The sequence below is a fragment of the Oncorhynchus mykiss genome, chromosome 25, assembly GCF_057628025.1.
Source record: "Oncorhynchus mykiss isolate SJ-2025 chromosome 25, ASM5762802v1, whole genome shotgun sequence".
In the NCBI taxonomy this organism is placed as follows: domain Eukaryota; kingdom Metazoa; phylum Chordata; class Actinopteri; order Salmoniformes; family Salmonidae; genus Oncorhynchus; species Oncorhynchus mykiss.
Window position 1 is genome coordinate 57,157,413 of NC_143046.1, and position 24,107 is coordinate 57,181,519.

General features: G+C 41.6%; 1 protein-coding gene across 1 annotated transcript; it reads right to left on the reverse strand.

The window, feature by feature from the left end:
* Positions 1–2,437: 2,437 nt before the first annotated feature.
* LOC149972057 (uncharacterized) lies at positions 2,438–20,249 on the reverse strand. Its single transcript, XM_090219299.1, has 7 exons — positions 20,168–20,249; positions 19,947–20,028; positions 16,613–19,764; positions 15,647–15,864; positions 13,665–14,063; positions 4,240–4,373; positions 2,438–3,250 (listed from the first exon to the last, which is right to left on the reverse strand). Exons 3-7 carry the CDS (start codon positions 18,027–18,029, stop codon positions 2,524–2,526), a joined length of 2,895 nt encoding a protein of 964 aa, XP_090075425.1. The 5' UTR covers positions 18,030–19,764; positions 19,947–20,028; positions 20,168–20,249; the 3' UTR covers positions 2,438–2,523.
* Positions 20,250–24,107: the final 3,858 nt, after the last annotated feature.

Below are 24,107 nucleotides of genomic sequence, written 5' to 3' on the forward strand. Positions count from 1 at the left end.
ATCCTCAGCTATAGCAACACGTAGCTCCCCCAAAGCCCGGGTAAGTTCTGTAAGTGTCACGTTGTGCCTCCCGCCATGTCTGTCTCGTTGTTTAGTGGGGAGTAGGCCTCCGCTGTGGATTTATTGTCCTTTGGTCGCTTATTACTCGGCATTTTCATATAGAAAGTTACCTTGTATTAGAAATAAACGTTTGTTGTAAAAAGTGCCATAAAGTAGGTTAAATTAGATTATTTCGCAAAAAAGTTGCAGGAGCCTCTCACGCACAGCCGTTCACTCCAACATGCTAGCTCCGCCCCCCCGTTGTGTCTTTTTTTAACAAGGCAAGGTTAATTAAGAACAAATTCTTATTTTCAATGATGGCCTAGGAACAGTGCAGAACTGAGAGCAGAACGACAGATTTGTACCTTGTCAACTTGGGGGTTTGAACTTGCAACCTTCAGGTTACTAGTCCAACGCTCTAACCACTAGGCTACCCTGCCGCCATCTATGTAATACATAAATAAAATGTTTTTGTTTTGTTTAAATATGTGTATAAAATATACTTTCCTGTACAGTAAGTAAATGTAAGAAATCCAGAAAGCATGAAAAAATGTTTTTGTAATGTCTAAAATAAAATATATGCATATAATATTTATTTGTCTGTACAGTAAGTAACGTAAATGCAGAAGCAATAAGAATTGTAAATGATGATAGAACACATCAAATTCATGTGAACATGAGGACACAAAGGAGATATTTAATTAATAGATCATATTTTAATACATTTTTAATGCTGAAAAAAATCAATGTATGGCAAATTCAATTTGGGAAAATGGCCTGTTGGACAAAAATGAAAAATAGTTAACATCCTTGCTACTTCAGCCATTTGCTATGTTAAAGTCAAATCACAGTTAATGATGAATGGATACAATTTGGAAAGATTTTCCAGAGTCATACCTCAGTAGTGTAGAGTGTCAGGTGGCACAACCATTGGTGCCATGAGGTCAAAGTGTGAAGGAGGGAGCAAGCCAGAGAGCTGTCTAGGAAGCAGTCCAGCCCCATGGCTTGGAGGCTTTGAGTTGGTCCCATCATTGTAATGCATTGTGGGGTATCTGCTGCCCCATAGACCTGCTGGCAGTGGGAAAGGTGTTAGCGAGGAGACCACCAGGGACATCTATGATTGGCTGACACAGTCTTGGTTAAACCACATGTATTCTAAAGCAATATTCACCTGCTTTCATAGAGTAGGGATTCACTCCTTTGGGGACACTGCCAGTGTTCCCCTGATATCCATGTGTCCCCATCGGTGGAGGTGGTGGTACACACTTGTTCTGTAAAACACATCAACACATTTTCCAAATTGTTGGTAATATTAGCACAGTTGAAATACAATGGTTGTTCACTGTTTTTAATTGAATTTAATTTAAGTGTGTACTTCAGCCTTGGGCTCAGTTTTGTTAACCCATCTGTGCAGAGTTGGATCCCAGACAATCTGAGGAAGAAGAGATTAGCAATGTGAAGCAAGCCACAATTTATTTTTATTTTTTAAATCCACTCAATTGTCTCTACATAGAATATAGTGTTAATAACCAGTTCCTTACAGATCTGTCTTTGTCCTCAGGTAGATGAACCTCCTTCTTGTTAGCTCTTCCACTCCCAAAGACCCAGCTGAGCCAGCCTCCACTGTTATTGTGAACAGCAGGGGTCTCGGGCTCAGCCACCGGCCGGGTGCCAGTCTGGAACTGAGGGTTGGCATCGGAGTGTTCCGGCTTGGTGATGGACATCATAGCAGGATGCTCAACATATCTAAGTCGGACATCTGTAATAAGTGGGAGAAGTCAGGCCACTCTGCTCATGTCACCATACAGAACAATTACTAGCTGACAGGTAGGAACGTCTTGCTCTGATACTCTGTTTACAACCCAATCTTAACCTACATGCAGTCACAGGGATTACTGGGAGGTTACTCCAGGACTCTGCCACCGCATTGTTTTGGTTGCAAAATTAACAATTCCCTGCATATTATGTGAGGGCTTACAAATGTGACCAATCACCAAACTATTTCTGCATAAAATAGTCACATCACAATATTATCGCATAGAACTGACAATTACCACAGTACAAAAAGAGGGCTCGCAATTTCAACCAATCACCGCACATTTACTGCATAATATGGTTCAATCAAGCGACACATCAACACAGTTTTTTCCCTTGTCAGTGCATTTTTGCAACAAATTGGACAAAACAATTGCATATTGCAATGCAAAATGTCATAATTGTCGCTGCAAAATCTAGCATATTTATCCGCAAATATGAAAAAAATCCATGTGAAATCCTGGAGAGATTCACTGGAGTATGAAAATGTATAGACTCACTACTGTACGTCGCTCTGGATAACAGTGTCTGCTAAATGACTCAAATGTAAAAGTACAATGGAGCTAAAAATTTTTATGTAGAAAATGCATGAAAGTATTACAGCTATACACTCACATGAGCCATACATTTGATCTATCACAACTTATTCTCACAATAGTAATTTCTTTACTAATTAGGTAAGGTTAAGTGACCTCTTCTCTTGGAATAGAAATCCACAGGTGGAGTACACGCTCCACCATCCCATTTCCGCAGTGGTGCCAACATGGGGATGATGGAAGGTGGTTGTGGATGAATGTTTTCATTCTTCACAGGGACACTGGCTGTGAGGAGGATCTCCTCCCTCTCTTCAGGGATGAGGCCTGATGCTCGGAAGATCCCCTCCCTCTGTGCAGGGACACTGGCTGTTTGGAGGATACCCTCCCTTGGTGGCGGGATGAGGCCTGATGCTCGGAAGATCCCCTCCCTCTGTGCAGGGACACTGGCTGTTTGGATAATACCCATCAGGTGGATCAACTCCTTTTGTGCAGAAATGAGGCCTGATGCTCGGAGGATCTTCTCCTTTCGCACAGTGACAGTAGCTGCAGTAGCTGCTGGAAGAATCCCCTCCCTCTGTGCAGGGACACTGGCTGTGAGGCGGATGTCCTCCCTCTCTTCAGGGATGAGGCCTGATGCTCGGAAGATCTCCTCCCTCTGCACAGTGATGTTAGCTGCTGGGAGAATCCCCTTCCTCTGTGAAGGGACACTGGCTGTTTGGAGGATACCCTCCCTCTGTGACAGGATGAGGCCTGATGCTCGGAGCATTTCCTCCCTCTGTGACGGGATGAGGCCTGATGCTCGGAGGATCTCCTCCCTCTGCACAGCAAATTCGGCTGCTGTGGTGATCTGCAGGTATAAATAGAGCATAAATTAATTCCCTAAAAAATCAACCACTTGGAATCTATAACATCATTACACTGAGTGTATTAAACATTAAGAACACCTTCTCTTTCAGTGACATAGACAAAGCAGGTGAAAGCTATAATCCCTTATTGATGTGAATTGTTAAATCTTTTTCTCAGTGTAGATGAAGGGGGGGGGGGGGGGGGGGGGGGCAGGTTAAAGAATGATTTTTAGACAATTGAGACATGGATTGTGTATGTGTGTCATTCAGAGGGTGAATGGGCAAGACCAAAGATTTAAGTCCCTTTGAACAGAGTATGGTAGTATGTGCCAGGTGCACCGGTTTGGGTCAAGAACTGCAATGCTGTTGGGTTTTTCAGCTCAACAGTTTTCCCTGAGTATCAACAATGGTCCACCACCAAAGGGGGGAAACTCAATAGGAAGGTGTTGTTAATGTTTTGTTCACTCAGTGTAGATCAATCCCTAGCATATACTTCCATTTGCATGTGTACTGATACTGTAAATACACAAATTATATTAATGTTATCTACAATATATTATAATACCGTAAGTCTCCCTGCTGCAGGGGCATTTCCTCCTACAATTTTGAGCTGATTTTCTTCACTTTAGCAATATTTTGTATCTTTGTTAATTTTAATTGTAATTGTGTTTGGAAAGGTACTGTTACTACAGGAGATGATGCTATCATAAAGCATTTGATGTAAGTATGTAGGACAATTACCCATAATGCTCACTGACTGAACATTCAAAATTACCATGGCAATTATTGACGCATTCACATGCTTTCGGAAACTTGGAACCTCAGAGTTAAAATGAATGTAAGTTATTAGCGTAGAGCTTCCTACTGGTTGATTCTGATACTTCACAAGTGGGAAACCTGAAATCCTCATTCCATAACGAGTTAGCGAGTCAGAGAGTCAGAAATGTCTGAATTTTCTAGTTCCGACTTGAAGGGCCTTCTATGATGTAGGGCAGGTCAGTAACCAAATGGGCTCCAGCAGCTTGTCGCTAGGCACATCCATCCAGGTCAATTCTATGGCCGCCGGGTCACCTGGCGAGCACGGGGTCAGAATGTCATCCACCATCAACTGACTGGTGGCACAGGATGTCCCTCGCACCTAGAGTACCATCACAAACAACAAAATATCTTAAAATCTCCTAAATTGTAGAGAAAGAGATACACCTTTAATGTGCTGTACAAGAGTGGACTTCAATAGTTACCATACAGTATTAGTAGAAACGTTTTAAATAAATCACAAATGACTGAAATGACAGTATAGACAGAGAGATACAATGCCAAAACAGTGTGTGTTATTTGCAAGGAAACTGTCCCTGTTTGTAAATAATTAACATCTGAGCATGGTACTTTCAAGTTAGGCCTACCTTTCCACCCCAGACCGAGTAGGCCTACTGACGCAGAAAAATGTAAGCTTCAACTGCTGGCTAATCTTCTTCCTTGGCTTAACCCAACGAGAGGTCACAAGTGTTTCCCTAAAAGCTGTCTGGGTTTAAATGTATTTTATTGTACAGAATGTGAATAGCTTAATCAATTGATAGTGTCAGATTCGATTATATCCAAAGCAAATGAAACAACAATATCCCCATATGCATCAGAGTCACGTCTTTCCCAGTTATTCCTATTTTACAGCTTGTTTCTAGCATTAAGAATCGCGGACCAAAGTGTTGTTATAGATAACTGTATATAATCACATCTGTTTAATTTTCCTCAAAATATTAAACTAATAGTGGGTAGCACTGTACTTTTTGCCCTTTTCTTTAAGAAAAGGTAGGCCTATGGCATACCCTCTCATACACACTAACTTCAAGTCTTAACAGACACAGAGGTGGGCTATTTAAAGAGTGCATGGCGGGTGGAGGAATTGACTAACATATCTATGGATATAGCAGCCTATAGCCTAATTTCATCAGTCAAACCGGTAGGCCTGCCTCTTATTTCTTAAATAGGAAGAAATAGGCTCCAACACATATCCCTAATTAAAATGAAGACGTTTAAAATGAATGATGTTTACTCCAATTTGCCTACTTTCAGCACCATGAGCTGTCCATTTCCGATTGATTGTGCCGTGGCGGCACCTTCAAGTTTCAGCACCATAAGTTACCGTAAGTTACTTGAATCTGACTTCTTGTGAGGTCAATAACTCTGATAAACCTCTTTTGATATCCTCAGAGGACCGTTATTAGCATGTTTTAACCACTCCTTCATTATTACTGAAACACGATTCAAAGTGGTAAATATAAAGATCCAGTCCATAAAAAAATTGGAGGCCCCTTAAACTTCAGTGTTGTGATGCAAAAATGCTAGCAAAATGTATAGCGCATAAAATTAAAAAGGTATTGTCGGACATTATTAATTCTAATCAGACAGGTTTTTTACATGGACAATATATTGGAGATCATATACAGCAAGTACTGCAACCAATAGAACACTATGAAGAATCAGGGAAACCAGGCCTGCTATTCATAGCTGACTTTTAAAAGGCTTTTCATAAAGTACGACTGGAGTTTATATATTAATGCCTGGAACATTTCAATTTTGGACAATCTCTTATAAAATGGGTTAAAATCATGTATAGTAACCCTATGTGAAAAATAGTTGTACGGATGTACTCTGAGAGTCGGGAAGCAAGTTCAGGGAATGAATACATTTAATTAATAAATAAATGAACAAAACAAGGAACACAAACAGCGCACTGACATGAAACAGCAACAATGACTAATGGGGGTAGAAACCAAAGGGAGGGACATATAAAGGGCAGGTAATCAAGGAGGTGATGGAGTCCAGGTGAGTGTCATAATGCGTGTAAGGCTGGTGACAGGTGTGCGCCATAACGAACAGCCTGGTGACCTAGAGGCCGGAGAGGGAGCACATGTGACAATAGTAAATAATGGCTACTTCTCATAAAAGAAGGTTGTCCACTATCGGCATATCTATTTATTATGGCCATCGAAAAGTTAGCTATTAAAATCCGATCCTACAATAATATCAAGGGATTAGAAATCCCACCACCTGCCAACCCCTCTTTACACTGCTGCTACTCTCTGTTCATCATATATGCATAGTCACTTTAACCATATTTACATGTACATTCTACCTCAATCAGCCTGACTAACCGGTGTCTGTATGTAGCCTCGCTAGTTTTATAGCCTCACTACTGTATTTTTCACTGTCTTCTTACTGTTGTTTTTATTTCTTAACCTACCTATTGTTCACCTAATACCTTTTTTTTGCACTATTGGTTAGAGCCTGTAAGTAAGCATTTCACTGCGGTATTCGGCGCATGTGACAAATATACTTTGATTTGATTCATGCTGTTCTGTGCTGATGGCTGTTGGAGAGGGCAGCGGCAGCTGAGTGAGATGGGGCCTTTTATGGCCCTGCCTCTGGGAGCCTGTCTGCTTGTGACATGATGAGAGAGTGAGAGGGCCTTCCTGTAAGATATTTTGTGCTACAAACATACTTCTATTTGAAGAGGGTTTTTGACCATTCAGGGACCTACTATCAAACAGTCATGAAATCATCAAAAATGATTGTCTACACAAAAGAATGTGAATGTGGTCACCCCAAATTTTTTTTGCCAAGTTATATGCATGAAAATAAAGATGCTTTAAAATATGTGACATTTTGGAGAGATCTTTGGACAGTATAGGGGCCTCCTAGGCCTTGTTATGGATACATGTCTATTTAGATAGGTTGGTATAAGATATCTGCTCCATTTTTGGGTCCCATGTTGACAAGATGTTGGGGAATCACTGGAGGGAAATATTGACCAACTGAGCATCTCAGTGTACATCTCAATAAACACAATAGGTGTTTTGTTACATTTCAGTATTCTGTGAAATATTTAAAGTGTCATATTGGGATGCAAACTCAAAAATGTAAACTCTATCTGACATGTTACTGTTTTCTTATTTTTTAAGCCCCTGACCATGTGTGTGAGGTGTATACAGGATGTACATAAATGGGCATAAACACGTGGCACAGAAAATAAAATATTGACATTTAGGAATTGAAAATGCATCTAAATATATTTAGTTTGTTTCAAATATTTTTTATTAAACACACACAAGAATGGTGTATAGGTGGTATACAAGACAGGTATACAATTCTTATCTAAACATAAAAGAGCATACAGGAACAACAAGACCCAGAGTTCTGGGTGCAGAACAAATAATACAAAACACGACATACAAAACAAGGACACGTAGAAAGAAAGAGGGAAGATGTCCCCCCTACCCCCCCCCCCCCCTTATTCCCCCAAACCCCCCCCCCCCCTCCCAACTTTGGGGGTTGGTTAATCCGTTTAGGGACTCAGATACTCCCAGGATTATCAGAAGCGGGTCTGGATCTATTGAAGTCTCCAAAACTTCAGAGAGGATCCCAAAAATTCCACTCCAATAACCATGCAAGCTAGAGCATAGGGCAAAGCAGTGGAGTAGTGTACCCTGCGTAGCCTGACCCCCCCCCCCAACTGCTCGGGTGGCAGGGCCAGCACATGCTGCCCAAAGGTAGATTAAAATATTACAATTGAGAGTGCGTTAATAAGTACAAATTCACAGCGCCGACTCGTCCAAGTAGGAGAGGAAAGGCTGCCAGATTTGATCAAATGTTGATAATTTATTGTTCAGAATATATCTAATTCTTTCTAAGTGTACAGTGTTTGCCAATTCACTGAGCCATAATTTGGTAGAGGGCGCTTCCCTCCTCTTCCAAAACAACAAGATTTGTTTTTTTGCCGAGATGAGACCGTACGAGATTAGTTGTTTTTGGGGGTTGGTTAATCCGTTTAGGGACTCAGATACTCCCAGGATTATCGGAAGCGGGTCTGGATCTATTGAAGTCTCCAAAACTTCAGAGAGGATCCCAAAAATTCCACTCCAATAACCATGCAAGCTAGAGCATAGGGCAAAGCAGTGGAGTAGTGTACCCTGCGTAGCCTGACATTTATCACATGTATGGGATGTGTCAGGAAATATCCTATGCAGTTTAATTTTGGAATAGTGTAATCTGTGTAAAACCTTGAATTGTATGAGACGATGTCTGGAATTAATGGAGCATGTGTGGATATACTCCAAGCTCTCTTCCCAGTCTGCCATCGAGATGTCAGTCCCTAGTTCTTCCTCCCATTTTGCCTTGATGGCATCAGTGGAAGGTGTGCTAACAGATTGAAAAGCATCATATAGACGCGATATCAGTTTATCGGAGGTGGGGCATATTTTTATGCATCCGTCAAACATGGAAGGTTTGGCATTCCCAAATGTTGGGAGGTGTTTCCTAACGTAGTCTCTAATTTGTAGGTATCTGAAAAAATTACTTCTGGGAAGGTTATAAGTTTCCCTCAGCAACTCAAAGGAAGCAAAGGTCCCTTCTATGTATAAATCCCCTATGGTACTTATCCCCAACTCTCCCCATCGCTCAAAGGTGTTATCAAGGTTAGAAGGGGCAAAGGAGGGATTCCTGGCGACAGGGAGCATGAATGACATTGGTCTAAGCTCAAAGTGGACTTTCATTTGCTTCCAGATTCGGACTGTGCTATGTATAATAGGATTGTTACAATAAAGTGACATCTCCAGATTGACAGGCGACAAAATCACAGCGCCTATAGAGAAGGGGTGACACTCCTCACGCTCCATACTAAGCCAGCTGGATGCCGGAAGTACGTCATCCAGCAGAAACGTAACAATGCGGAGGTTAGCGGCCCAGTAATAAAATATAAAATTTGGGAGAGACAATCCTCCTTCCATCTTGGATTTGCAGAGGTGTTTTTTACCTATTCTGTGTGTTTTATAATCCCAGATGAAAGGATTGATAATTGAGTCCAGTTGTTTATGAAAGGATTTAGGTATGAATACTGGGATGTTCTGATATAGGTAGAGCAGTTGTGGGAGGAAGACCATTTTAATGGCATTAATTCTTCCGAGGAGAGAAATTGGGAGAGTTCTCCAAAATAGTATGTTTGCTTTGAGTTTTTGTATCAGAGAGGGGAAATTATCTTTAAATAGTAAGGAGTATTGTTTGGTAACTACAATTCCTAGGTAGGTACATTTTTCTGAAGATAACTTAAATGGGAGATGTTCTAGCCAGGAGGCATTTTGCGACCGTATGGGCATTAATTCACTCTTGTTCCAATTTATTCTGTATCCCGAGAAGGTACCAAACAAATTGATCACATCAAGAATAGCTGGGATACTAGCCTGGGGTTCTGTTACATAGAGGAGGATGTCATCTGTGTATAGGGAGATTTTATTTAGAGTATCTTTAGTATTATAGCCGTGTATTGCTGCATGAGATCTAATCGTCTGAGCGAGCGGTTCGATAATTAGGGCGAAGAGCATAGGCGACAGTGCACAACCCTGCCTTGTCCCCCTGTTGAGGTTAAATCGGGGCGACAATGATTGGTTAGTGAGTATTCTGGCACAGGGGTTCCTATATAAAAGCTGGATCCAATTTATGAACCTATCTCCAATATTACATTTCTGTAGGACCTTGAATAGATAGGGCCACTCAACTTGGTCAAAGGCCTTTTCGGCGTCAAGAGATATGACGGCAAGGTCCACGTTGGGTAACCTCTGAGAATACATAATATTGAAGAGGCGCCTGAGATTGAAGAATGAGTTTCTGTTAGGGATAAAGCCGGTCTGATCCGAATGGACCAATTTGCCAATTAAAGTGCTAAGCCTGTTAGCCAGAGTTTTTGCTAAAATCTTTTGGTCTGTATTAAGGAGAGATATTGGTCTGTATGACCCTACCTCTTCTGGATCTTTACCCTTCTTATGTATAACTGTAATGAACGCTTCGTCCAAAGTAGAAGGGAGAGCTCCATCCTCATTGGCCTGAACCAACATTTTGTGCAGATAGGGAGAGAGCATGTTGCTGAATGTTTTATAGAATTCACCAGGGTATCCATCTGGGCCCGGGGTCTTGCCACTCTTTAGAGATTTAATTGTTTCTCGAATTTCATCAAGAGATATTTCCTTATTCAGGAAGTTAGAATCGTCCTGGTTCAGGGCAGGGAGATTACAGTCCTCCAAAAATGTTTGCATAATTAAGGGGTTAGGATCCGCTTTAGATGTATATAGAGTCTCATAAAACTGCCGGAATCTGTCATTGATGTCTTTGGGGGAAGAGAGTAATTCCCCAGATGCAGATTTAACCCTGTGAATCATTCGGTCACTCACATTTTTTCGAAGTTGTCTGGCAAGTAATTTGTGTGGTTTGTCACCAAACTCAAAATATTTTTGCTTGGCATAGAGAAAAGATTTAGCAATTTTAGCTGAGAGAATCTGATTATATTCAAATTTTAAAGAGGTAATTTTTTTATGTTTCTCCATAGATGGGTGGCTAGCATTCTCCCTATCCAGTAAGTGAATTTGTCCCTCCAGTTCTTCCAGTTTTCCTCTGTTTTGCCTACTCCTGGCAGCCTGAAAGGAGATGATACAGCCTCTCAGATAAGCCTTCAGTGTTTTCCACAATAATGCTGGGGAGGTCTCTGTGTTGTCATTGGTATCAAAGAAATATGTAATTTGGTCTTTAAGATATTCACAGAATGTTGGTTCTGTGAGGAGCTGAGGATTCAACCTCCAGACCCTCTCGTTTGGTACAATGTCACCCAATCTCAGGGAGAAGGTGAGTGGACTGTGGTCCGAGATTATAATATCATGATACCTCACATTACAGGTATAGGGGAGTAGTCTAGCATCCAACAAAAAGTAGTCAATTCGAGTGTAAACCTTGTGAACATGAGAGTAAAAGGAGTATTCCCTACCCGTAGGGTTATTGATCCTCCATATATCAAATACGTTTGAATTTTTTATGTAGGTATTCAAGAATTTGCTTGAATAGGAGGTAGGGGTTCGCCGGGTAGAGGATCTATCCAAATATTGGTCTAGCACACAGTTAAGGTCCCCTCCAATGACCAGGTTAGTATGGGAGATATCTGGAATCAGGGCGAGGACTCTTTTGAAAAAAGAGGGGTTGTCAATGTTTGGTCCATAGATATTTAGTAGAGTTACTGAGGTAGAGTGGATTTCTCCTATTGCGATCACATACCGACCCTCTTTATCCGCAATAGTGGTTTTATGTAGAAAGGGAATTCCTTTCCGTACCAGAATCGCTGTGCCTCTCGTTTTGGCAGAGAAGTTAGAGTGATGCACTTGCCCCACCCACCTACACTTAAGTCTGCTATGAGAGTTATTCTTCAGATGGGTTTCTTGCAAAAATATAATATCAGACGAGAGTGCTTTCAAGTGGGCTAGGACCTTGCCCCTCTTAATTGGTTCGTTTAAACCCTTGACATTCCAGGAAGTGAATGTAAGCCCCGCCCTCCTCTCGTTTGTAGTTCCTATGGTGGCCTGCATACCATGTAACTTGATAAAAAGGTAAGAAAGCGCACCAAACCATCACGATCAGCATATGTAGCACCTACACCTGAGCAGTATCCAACCCACCCCTCCCCCCCTGCAAGCACCTTTACTTCCCACCCTGTTCCCCTAATTTCCCCAACACTTACCCCCCCCCCCCCATCAACCCACATTTAACAGGCATGTACAAACAGGAGAAAGAAAAAGGATAAATAAAAATAATAAACACATTGTCTGGCCGATGCCAAAAAAGCACGGCGCGACCTCGAACAAGAGGTAAAACAAAAATAAAATCCCAACTATACGTTCACCTCTCACTATCCTAGAACTTCTACTAACATATGAACTGAGGAGGCTCCCGCGAGTTAAGTGTTCAGTTAACATCTAATAAACCTAAACAGAATAAGTTGCAACTTAAACATATTGCGCATTTAAGCGTCATCCTGGGTCAATCCCAGAGATAAGCAAGATATAGCCTCAAGATGATATTGGTAAGCACTGCCGGTCAAAAAATAAACCACCCGCAACCGACATAGTCAGCCGTACCTTTACATACTGTGGGTCAGGAGATCGGAACAAGGATTTGTTAAATTAAACGTTCCCCCCATAAACAAAACATGTTTAAATAAAAATATATACATTATATATATACACACATACATACACACACACATATACATATATATATATATATATACATACATATACATACATATACATACATATACACACATACATACACACACACATATATATATACATATACATACATACATACACATACATACATGTAGATACACATATGTATTTATACATATATATACATACACACACACACACACACAGACATACATATACACACATACATATACACACATACATAAACACATACATATACATACACACATACATACACACACATACATACATACATATAGATACACATACGTGTATATATACATATATATACATACACACACACACACACACACACACACACACACACACACACACACACACATACATACATATACATGTATGTATACATACCCACGCAAAAAAAATCATATATAAAAATATATATTTAAAGAATATGTATGTATACATCCATATGCACATATACACATACAAACATTCATACCCCAGAATAACAGTCTACACTGATTTAAAATATACACATACATAATACTAAAATGCTAAGAGAAAATAGTAATAAAGTACAAATAGTAATTATATGTACGCACACCTACACAGACATAAGCACTACAGAGGGCTGGTGGGACTCTAGTCGGGAGAGAGGCCCACGGCCAGACAAAGGCAGAACGGCACAAAACATCAACCTGCTAACCAGGTGTCTGCCCCCTCCCAACCATCACCCCCAGTCCCCTGCAAGCAATAAATAAATGGTATGGTAGTAAGAATAATGTAAGGATTGTAAAATAAATAACGAAACAAAACAAAAGTGGGGGAATATAAGTATATCCGTCCGAAGGTGTCAGTGATCAAACCTGGAAGTAAAAAATATGCATCGCTCTGAGCACAGCCGGGATGAAAGTGAATGTAACGTTCATTGAGAGCTCTGACCGCCATCCATTGGTCTGCTCAGCGTCTTACATGTTCGGTAGCCCTTGTTGAGCCCGTTTAATACGTTTTCACCCAATATGGTATAGTATGGATTCGAGTCCATGAGCAGACCCTAACACGCAATAACAAGGCACTCTAACCTGTACGGGGGATTGGTGTATATCCCCGGATAAACTTCTCTGCGTCCAAAACCGAGGAGAGCCAAATCTTCTCACCGGAAGGCGGGGTAATTCTTAGTCTTGCAGGGAAGAGTAAGGCTGGGCGAAGATGGAGTTTGTAGAGTTTGGTCATGACATCTCTGTAGTCGGCGCGATGCTTTGCCACATCGGGCGCATAATCCTCATAGACACGGAATGGATGCCCTTTATGTGACAGGTTGCCCCTCATTCGAGCTTCACGCAGGATAAGATCCTTGGTCTTGAAACTGTGACAACAGATGATTTTACTGGGCGAGGACGTTTGCCCGGTCCAGGCACTGGGACAAGGGAGCGATGTGCGCGGTCCAGCTGGGGATCCGAATCCAAAACATCCGATCCCATTGCATCCTTCAATAGCTTGGCGAAGAAGTCGGTGGGGCGAGAGCCCGCCTCTACCCCCTCTGCCAGACCAACAACGCGAAGGTTATTACGTCTGGATCGGCCCTCCAGGTCCACCACTTTCACAGAAAGCGTCTGCACAGTATCCTGCAATGACGTACATAGCTTCTCTAACTCGTCGATCCTACCAGCGTTGAATTCAGAAGCTTTCTCAAGGTCCACAATACTCTGGCCATGCGAAGCGACCGTTCGAATGATGCTCTCGATTTTGGTGTCCAGTTCAGCAATTAAGATCCTTAAGATCCTCAGCTATAGCAACACGTAGCTCCCCCAAAGCCCGGGTAAGTTCTGTAAGTGTCACGTTGTTGCATGTGCCTCCCGCCATGTCTGTCTCGTTGTTTAGTGGGGAGTAGGCCTCCGCTGTGGATTTATTGTCCTTTGGTCGCTTATTACTCGGCATTTTCATATAGAAAGTTACAATCTTGTATTAGAAAGAAACGTTTGTTGTAAAAAGTGCCATAAAGTAGGTTAAATTAGATTATTTCGCAAAAAAGTTGCAGGAGCCTCTCACGCACAACCCTTCACTCGCCCCCCCCCCCTCACTCGCCCCCCCCCCGTTGTGTCTTTTTTTAACCTTTATTAACAAGGCAAGGTTAATTAAGAACAAATTCTTATTTTCAATGATGGCCTAGGAACAGTGCAGAACTGAAAGCAGAACGACAGATTTGTACCTTGTCAACTCGGGGGTTTGAACTTGCAACCTTCAGGTTACTAGTCCAACCACTAGGCTACCCTGCCGCCGTCTATGAAATACATAAATAAAATGTTTTTGTTTTGTTTAAATATGTGTATAAAATATACTTTCCTGTACAGTAAGTAAATGTAAGAAATCCAGAAAGCATGAAAAAATGTTTTTGTAATGTCTAAAATAAAATATAATAATATAATATTGTCTGTACAGTAAGTAACGTAAATGCAGAAGCAATAAGAATTGTAAATGATGATAGAACACATCAAATTCATGTGAACATGAGGACACAAAGGAGATATTTAATTAAAAGATCATATTTTAATACATTTTTAATGCTGAAAAAATCTATGTATGGCAAATCCAATTTGGGAAAATGGCCTGTTGGACAAAAATGAAAAATAGTTAACATCCTTGCTACTTCAGCCATTTGCTATGTTAAAGTCAAATCACAGTTAATGATGAATGGATACAATTTGGAAGGATTTTCCAGAGTCATACCTCAGTAGTGTAGAGTGTCAGGTGGCACAACCATTGGTGCCATGAGGTCAAAGTGTGAAGGAGGGAGCAAGCCAGAGAGCTGTCTAGGAAGCAGTCCAGCCCCATGGCTTGGAGGCTTTGAGTTGGTCCCATCATTGTAATGCATTGTGGGGTATCTGCTGCCCCATAGACCTGCTGGCAGTGGGAAAGGTGTTAGCGAGGAGACCACCAGGGACATCTATGATTGGCTGACACAGTCTTGGTTAGACCACATGTATTCTAAAGCAATATTCACCTGCTTTCATAGAGTAGGGATTCACTCCTTTGGGGACACTGCCAGTGTTCCCCTGATATCCATGTGTCCCCATCGGTGGAGGTGGTGGTACACACTTGTTCTGTAAAACACATCAACACATTTTCCAAATTGTTGGTAATATCAGCACAGTTGAAATACAATGGTTGTTCACTGTTTTTAATTTAATTGAATTTAAGTGTGTACTTCAGCCTTGGGCTCAGTTTTGTTAACCCATCTGTGCAGAGTTGGATCCCAGACAATCTGAGGAAGAAGAGATTAGCAATGTGAAGCAAGCCACAATTTATTTTATTTTTTAAATCCACTCAATTGTCTCTACATAGAATATAGTGTTAATAACCAGTTCCTTACAGATCTGTCTTTGTCCTCAGGTAGATGAACCTCCTTCTTATTAGCTCTTCCACTCCCAAAGACCCAGCTCAGCCAGCCTCCACTGTTATTGTGAACAGCAGGGGTCTCGGGCTCAGCCACCGGCCGGGTGCCAGTCTGGAACTGAGGGTTGGCATCGGAGTGTTCCGGCTTGGTGATGGACATCATAGCAGGATGCTCCACATATCTAAGTCGGACATCTGTAATAAGTGGGAGAAGTCAGGCCACTCTGCTCATGTCACCATACAGAACAATTACTGGCTGACAGGTAGGAACGTCTTGCTCTGATACTCTGTTTACAACCCAATCTTAACCTACACGCAGTCACAGGGATTACTGGGAGGTTACTCCAGGACTCTGCCACCGCATTGTTTTGGTTGCAAAATGAACAATTCCCTGCATATTATGTGAGGGCTTACAAATGTGACCAATCACCAAACTATTTCTGCATAAAATAGTCACATCACAATATTATCGCATAGAACTGACAATTACCACAGTACAAAAAGAGTGCTCGCAATTTCAACCAATCACCGCACATTTACTGCATAATATGGTTCAATCAAGCGACACATCAACACAGTTTTTTCCCTTGTCAGTGCATTTTTGCAACAAATTGGACAAAACAATTGCATATTGCAATGCAAAATGTCATAATTGTCGCTGCAAAATCTAGCATATTTATCCGCAAATATGAAAAAAATCCATGTGAAATCCTGGAGAGATTCACTGGAGTATGAAAATGTATAGACTCACTACTGTCAGTCGCTCTGGATAACAGTGTCTGCTAAATGACTCAAATGTAAAAGTACAATGGAGCTAAACATTTTTATGTAGAAAATGCATGAAAGTATTACAGCTATACACTCACATGAGCCATACATTTGATCTATCACAACTTATTCTCGCAATAGTAATTTCTTTACTAATTAGGTAAGGTTAAGTGACCTCTTCTCTTGGAATAGAAATCCACAGGTGGAGTACACGCTCCACCATCCCATTTCCGCAGTGGTGCCAACATGGGGATGATGGAAGGTGGTTGTGGATGAATGTTTTCATTCTTCACAGGGACACTGGCTGTGAGGAGGATCTCCTCCCTCTCTTCAGGGATGAGGCCTGATGCTCGGAAGATCCCCTCCCTCTGTGCAGGGACACTGGCTGTTTGGAGGATACCTTCCCTCTGTGATGGGATGAGGCCTGATGCTCGGAGGATCTCCTCTCTCTGTGTAGGGACACTGGCTGTTTGGAGGATACCCTCCCTCTGTGATGGGATGAGGCCTGATGCTCGGAGGATCTCCTCTCTCTGTGCAGGGACACTGGCTGTTTGGAGGATACCCTCCCTTGGTGGCGGGATGAGGCCTGATGCTCGGAGGATCTCCAACCTCTCAGCAGGGACACTAGCCTTTGGGACGATCCCCTCCCTGTGCGCAGGGACGCTGACCATTGGGACGATTCCCTTCCTCTGCGCAGTGACACTGGCCATCAGGTGGATCAACTCCTTTTGTGCAGGAATGAGGCCTGATGCTCTGAGGATCTTCTTCTTCGGCACAGTGATAGAAGCTGCTGGAAGAATCCCCTCCCTCTGTTCAGTGATGCTGGCTGCTGAGAGAATCCCATCCCTCTGTGCTGGGACACTGGCTGTTCGGACATTCCCCTCCCTCTGTGGCGGGATGAGGCCTGATGCTCGGAGGATCTCCAACCTCTCAGCAGGGACACTAGCCTTTGGGACGATCCCCTCCCTGTGCGCAGGGACGCTGACCATTGGGACGATTCCTTTCCTCTGCGCAGTGACACTGGCCATCAGGTGGATCAACTCCTTTTGTGCAGAAATGAGGCCTGATGCTCGGAGGATCTTCTCCTTTCGCACAGTGACAGTAGCTGCAGTAGCTGCTGGAAGAATCACCTCCCTCTGTGCAGGGACACTGGCTGTGAGGCGGATGTCCTCCCTCTCTTCAGGGATGAGGCCTGATGCTCGGAAGATCTCCTCCCTCTGCACAGTGATGTTAGCTGCTGGGAGAATCCCCTCCCTCTGTGCAGGGACACTGGCTGTTTGGAGGATACCCTCCCTCTGTGACAGGATGAGGCCTGATGCTCGGAGCATTTCCTCCCTCTGTGACGGGATGAGGCCTGATGCTCGGAGGATCTCCTCCCTCTGCACAGTGATGTTAGCTGCTGGAAGAATCCCCTCCCTCTGTGCAGGAACACTGGCTGTTTGGAGGATACCCTCCCTCTGTGACAGGATGAGGCCTGATGCTCGGAGCATTTCCTCCCTCTGTGACGGGATGAGGCCTGATGCTCGGAGGATCTCCTCCCTCTGCACAGCAACTTCGGCTGCTGTGATGATCTGCAGGTATAAATAGAGCATAAATTAATTCCCTATGAAATCAACCACTTAGAATCTATAACATCATTACACTGAGTGTATTAAACATTAAGAACACCTTCTCTTTCAGTGACATAGACAAATCAGGTGAAAGCTATAATCCCTTATTGATGTGAATTGTTAAATCTTCTTCTCAGTGTAGATGAAGGGGGGGGGGGGGGGGCAGGTTAAAGAATGATTTTTAGACAATTGAGACATGGATTGTGTATGTGTGTCATTCAGAGGGTGAATGGGCAAGACCAAAGATTTAAGTCCCTTTGAACAGAGTATGGTAGTATGTGCCAGGTGCACCGGTTTGGGTCAAGAACTGCAATGCTGTTGGGTTTTTCAGCTCAACAGTTTTCCCTGAGTATCAACAATGGTCCACCACCAAAGGGGGGAAACTCAATAGGAAGGTGTTGTTAATGTTTTGTTCACTCAGTGTAGATCAATCCCTAGCATATACTTCCATTTGCATGTGTACTGATACTGTAAATACACAAATTATATTAATGTTATCTACAATATATTATAATACCGTAAGTCTCCCTGCTGCAGGGGCATTTCCTCCTACAATTTTGAGCTGATTTTCTTCACTTTAGCAATATTTTGTATCTTTGTTAATTTTAATTGTAATTGTGTTTGGAAAGGTACTGTTACTACAGGAGATGATGCTATCATAAAGCATTTGATGTAAGTATGTAGGACAATTACCCATAATGCTCACTGACTGAACATTCAAAATTACCATGGCAATTATTGACGCATTCACATGCTTTCGGAAACTTGGAACCTCAGAGTTAAAATGAATGTAAGTTATTAGCGTAGAGCTTGCTACTGGTTGATTCTGATACTTCACAAGTGGGAAACCTGAAATCCTCATTCCATAACGAGTTAGTGAGTCAGAGAGTCAGAAATGTCCGAATTTTCTAGTTCCGACTTGAAGGGCCTTCTATGATGTAGGGCAGGTCAGTAACCAAATTATTTTACTGTCCCCAGTCGCACACAGACTTTTATGGTCACACAAGTTGCCACTCATTCAAAATGAGTAGCCTAACAATTATTTACGTGGCCCCAGGTACATTTGCAACCAAATTATTTTTGTGTGAGAAATCAATAATAGTTGCACACGTAGGGTAACAGTGAGCAATGAGCAAGATAAGCATAGATGGGAAGTTGACAATAGCTTATTATTAGTGTAAATAAACTGTATTTCTATGGTTGCAGTCCTCAAAGATTGAATTGCATTGAATTGAATTAATCAGATCCAATGATTTACCGCCCGTAGGGTGGGGTACCGCTAGTCATCATTATTATAATCACCATCTCAATCATTATCACCATACCATCATAGACTTATTCTTCTGTATCTGAGACTCATCTGACACTACCTTAGATATGGCAGTCTGCAACTCAATACACTGCCCCTGCATGGTGTTCAGCGTCCCCTGCATGTGGTTAATCGACTGCTTAACATCGTTCAGCAGGATCTGAATCTCAAGCCTGCAGAAAATCAGGTGGTTCAACATACTGAGATGACGAGAGGCTTCAGACCATGCCCATTGGACCATCTTTAGGATTCTTTCTCACTTAACACCAATCGTATTAGGAATGTAACTTTGTGCAGAAGATGTTACTATAGTGTTATTTAGAAGAAAAAAAGTGTACTTTGTCAGGCGCCAAAAGGGTGACGGCATGTCTCCCTGCTCCAGTGAGCTCTGCTGACAGGTCTTGCTCACTGTTGGGAGGAACGGGAGCCAAATTAGAGGAAAAATATCTATGGTTGTTCAGCAATGAAACATTCATGGCATAATGGGGATTGTTCTTCCCTGTGAAAATAATAAAAACAGCTGGTGTTTACTTTCTCACTTTTAGATAATGTAATACAATCTTTGAACCCATCAGAAGTGTAGTGCTTACCTCCATGAAAATGTTGGTCCCTGTTATTTTGGGCGGCATTGTCCCAATGTTGACCACTAGTTCCAACTTGTGATGAGAAGGTCTTGATGAAACGATCAAGTCAACATTTTGTTAGACATTTCAGAGATAGCATTAACAGTTGTACATGAGACAGTGCTTCCAGATATTGAGGTATCTTCCTTCTGAGGTATGTAAAAAAAATCTGGTGTGTGAGTACTCACATGAAAGGTATCCATGATTCTTGGTCAGAAGCTGGAATTATTGCTACACAGCTTTCAGGCGACTTTATGTCTTGGGCCTGGATGAATCATTGAAATACAAGTAATAATGTGAATTTGTGATGCATAATTGCCAATGTAATTTGGAATATTCCATCAAAGTTATTTTTTTGACAGTCAAAACAACTAACTCTTACGATTAATCACTTGACTTGAGTAATTTGAGTTAACGGAAATAGCTACTTTATATTCTGACCTAGACACTGATTTGTGCAATGCCTAATGCATAAACTATGCGTGTTATTGGCTCATCATAGTATATAGCCGAGGGTCTCATAGTCCAAAAACAGCATTGGCCATTGGACTGCTCAGTCAAAACAACACATTTACGATTAATCACTTGACTGGAGTAACTTGAGTTCGGGAAACTAAAACATTAAAAGTAGTCTATAGCTTGACGCATATTCTTACCTTGGACAAGCTATCCAAAAGGCCTAACCAGTCTTGCTTGAAGATACCGTTAGGCAGATAAAAGCGCGGTACGGTTTGAGACACGGTATTGTGAATCTGTCACACTGATATAAAAGCACGTTTTCATTTATGATTTACACTGTAGAATGACCTGCAAGCCAATCAGAATCGAGTTTTAAACTACACGGTGGGTTCCATGGAACGTCACAAACATAATTGTCCACTTGCGTCACAGATTAAAGTCACTGAACATGGGTTTAATAGCTATATTGGCTATATGTACAGTAAATGCACATCGTATTGAATTGAGATTACACCGACTGCACCACTGAAACTATTTAGCCTAATCCTTTGAGGATCATATGTCAAATGTCAGAATCATGGCACATGAAAACATAATTAAATTGACTGCAGATTATACAATTCACTGTGACACAATATCCATGTAATTTCAATTAAATTACGTTGAACCAACGTGGAATAAACATTGAATTGATTTATGTGCCCATTGGGAAGTGATCAAATCGAAATGATTGAATACATACAGTATTACAAAGAAAGACATACAAAAATAGCATCGAAAGGCTCGAAAAAGTCTAATTTCCCTGGGCCACCCAAAATAAAAAATGTATGTACGCATTTCGTCTGCTTTCAAATCTCTAACTCTCACACATATTTACAATCTCGCGATGTTTATTTCTGACGCTTTCACGTTGCGGGATTTCGTGAAGTAATTGATGCGCAGGAGAGCTTCATGAAATCAGCGACATTAACGGTTCCAAATCGAGCAAAAAGCTTCAAATTAAAAGTCCATCGTTCACAAATTGTGGCAAATTTTCTGTTTCAAGATGCGTTCTGTTAAGTTTCTCTGATCTCTGAAAAGTAATTTAGGTTTTCAATATTCTTTATTAAATAATATCTGTAATAATAGTTTAATTTCTATTCCACTTGATGGCACTATCCCCTATGCTACTCCCTGTCAGGGGTCTGAGGATTCTGAAACAAAATAGTTTAGGCTCTTGAAACGCATCAGTGCGTTGGTAGATGTGCTGTACATTGTTATAAACACTTATTACACTGCTATAGACTTATTATCAATGTCACTCCCTGTTATGAACACATATTACATTATAAATGATGATCCTGTGTAGAGCATGCCGATCCCACCACCAGGGTTGTGGGTTCGATTCCCGGGGAAACCCATACGTAAAATGTATGTGCAAATGACTGTAAGTCGCTTTGAATGAAAGCATCTGCTAAATGTCATATATTATGATTACATTGTTTAAACAACAGACCTACAATGTGAAAGTCTATTGCTTTTTCAAATGAATATTTGTGTTGGAACTTGACATCAGTTGGAAAGGCAGCACATGTATCTGTTGAATTACTACCTGATTCAAAAGTTGTGGACAGAAATGTGGGTATACTATAATACAAGTTAAAATAAAATAATGACAAGCACATCTTGTTCTTTTTGAATTCAGGTTTTATTAAGTCAGGGTAGCTTGGTGATCATGGCTACGTGTAACAGCATTGAGGTCCCCTCTGGAAACAGAACTGAATTGAGTATTACTAAACCAATATACCCTCAACTATACAGACACACAGCAATGTAGTGCTGCTGACCTGGGTTCCAGACCCACTAGGGGAGTCACCCTGCAGACCCACTAAGGGGCGGCACGTAGCCTCAAGTTTAGATCATTGGGCCAGTTACCGAAAGATTGCTGGCTCAAATACCGGAGCCGACAAAGTGAGAAAATAAGGCACTTGTGGGTGTCTCAGAGGGAGTTGGGATATGCAAAAAAACAACAATTGTGTGTAAGTTAAAATGCTCCATATTCTTGTCAATGCAGGTTCGTAGTGTTGTAATACTGTTGTAATACTGTAGCTACTATTTGACTGGAGTTGGGTCTTGATAGGACAGACTGAGTAAGGAGTAGTAAAGCCCCTGCCAACCAGGACCTCTCAACCCTCCTGTTCTAAATTCTCTGTGAACTTCCTGACCTTGAACAAGACCTCCATGTTGACTGTGGGTTGCGTGGTGGATAGTGAGCACAGCACGTCAGACTGGAGGGCAGAGGGACACACACAGAAGACAAACAAAATCATGAGCATGGTTCAGAAATTACACAAATGTGAGAGTCAGTTTGAAATGCCTGGATGTGTATGTTGAAACAGCATGTTCCAGTATGTTTGTGAGCAGTGAATGTGAGTGGGTCTGTGCTGTGAATGTGTGTTTCTCACCATGCAGATGATGGGCTCCAGCAGCTTGTCGCTAGGCACATCCATCCAGGTCAATTCTATGGCAGCCGGGTCACCTGGCGAGCACGCGGTCAGAAGGTCATCCACCATCAACTGACTGGTGGCACAGGATGTCCCTCGCACCTAGAGTACCATCACAAACAACAACATATCTTAAAATCTCCTAAATTGTAGAGAAAGAGATACACCTTTAATGTGCTGTACAAGAGTGGACTTCAATAGTTACCATACAGTATTAGTAGAAACGTTTTAAATAAATCACAAATGACTGAAAGGACAGTATAGACAGAGAGATAGTCCTATGTGTTCATCTTATTATATTTCTACAATGCCAAAACAGTGTGTGTTATTTGCAAGGAAACTGTCCCTGTTTGTAAATAATTAACATCTGAGCATGGTACTTTCAAGTTAGGCCTACCTTTCCACCCCAGACCGAGTAGGCCTACTGACGCAGAAAAATGTAAGCTTCAACTGCTGGCTAATCTTCTTCCTTGGCTTAACCCAACGAGAGGTCACAAGTGTTTCCCTAAAAGCTGTCTGGGTTTAAATGTATTTTATTGTACAGAATGTGAATAGCTTAATCAATTGATAGTGTCAGATTCGATTATATCCAAAGCAAATTAAACAACAATATCCCCATATGCATCAGAGTCACGTCTTTCCCAGTTATTCCTATTTTACATCTTGTTTCTAGCATTAAGAATCGCGGACCAAAGCGTTGTTATAGATAACTGTATATAGTCACATCTGTTTCATTTTCCTCAAAATATTAAACTAATAGTGGGTAGGCCTGTACTTTTTGCCCTTTTCTTTAAGAAAAGGTAGGCCTATGGCATAGCCTCTCATACACACTAACTTCAAGTCTTAACAGACACAGAGGTGGGCTATTTAACCTTTCTGATCTCCCCATCCCGGATCCGGGTTCGTGAATACAGACTCAAGCTCATTACCATAACGCAACGTTAACTATTCATGAAAATCGCAAATGAAATGAAATAAATATGCCATCTCTCAAGCTTAGCCTTTTGTTAACAACACTGTCATCTCAGATTTTCAAAATATGCTTCTCAACCATTGCAAAACAAGCATTTGTGTAACAGTATTGATGGCTAACGTAGCATTTAGCATTAACATTCAGCTGGCAACATTTACACAAAAAAACAGAAAAGCATTCAAAAAAATCATTTACCTTTGAAGAACTTCAGAT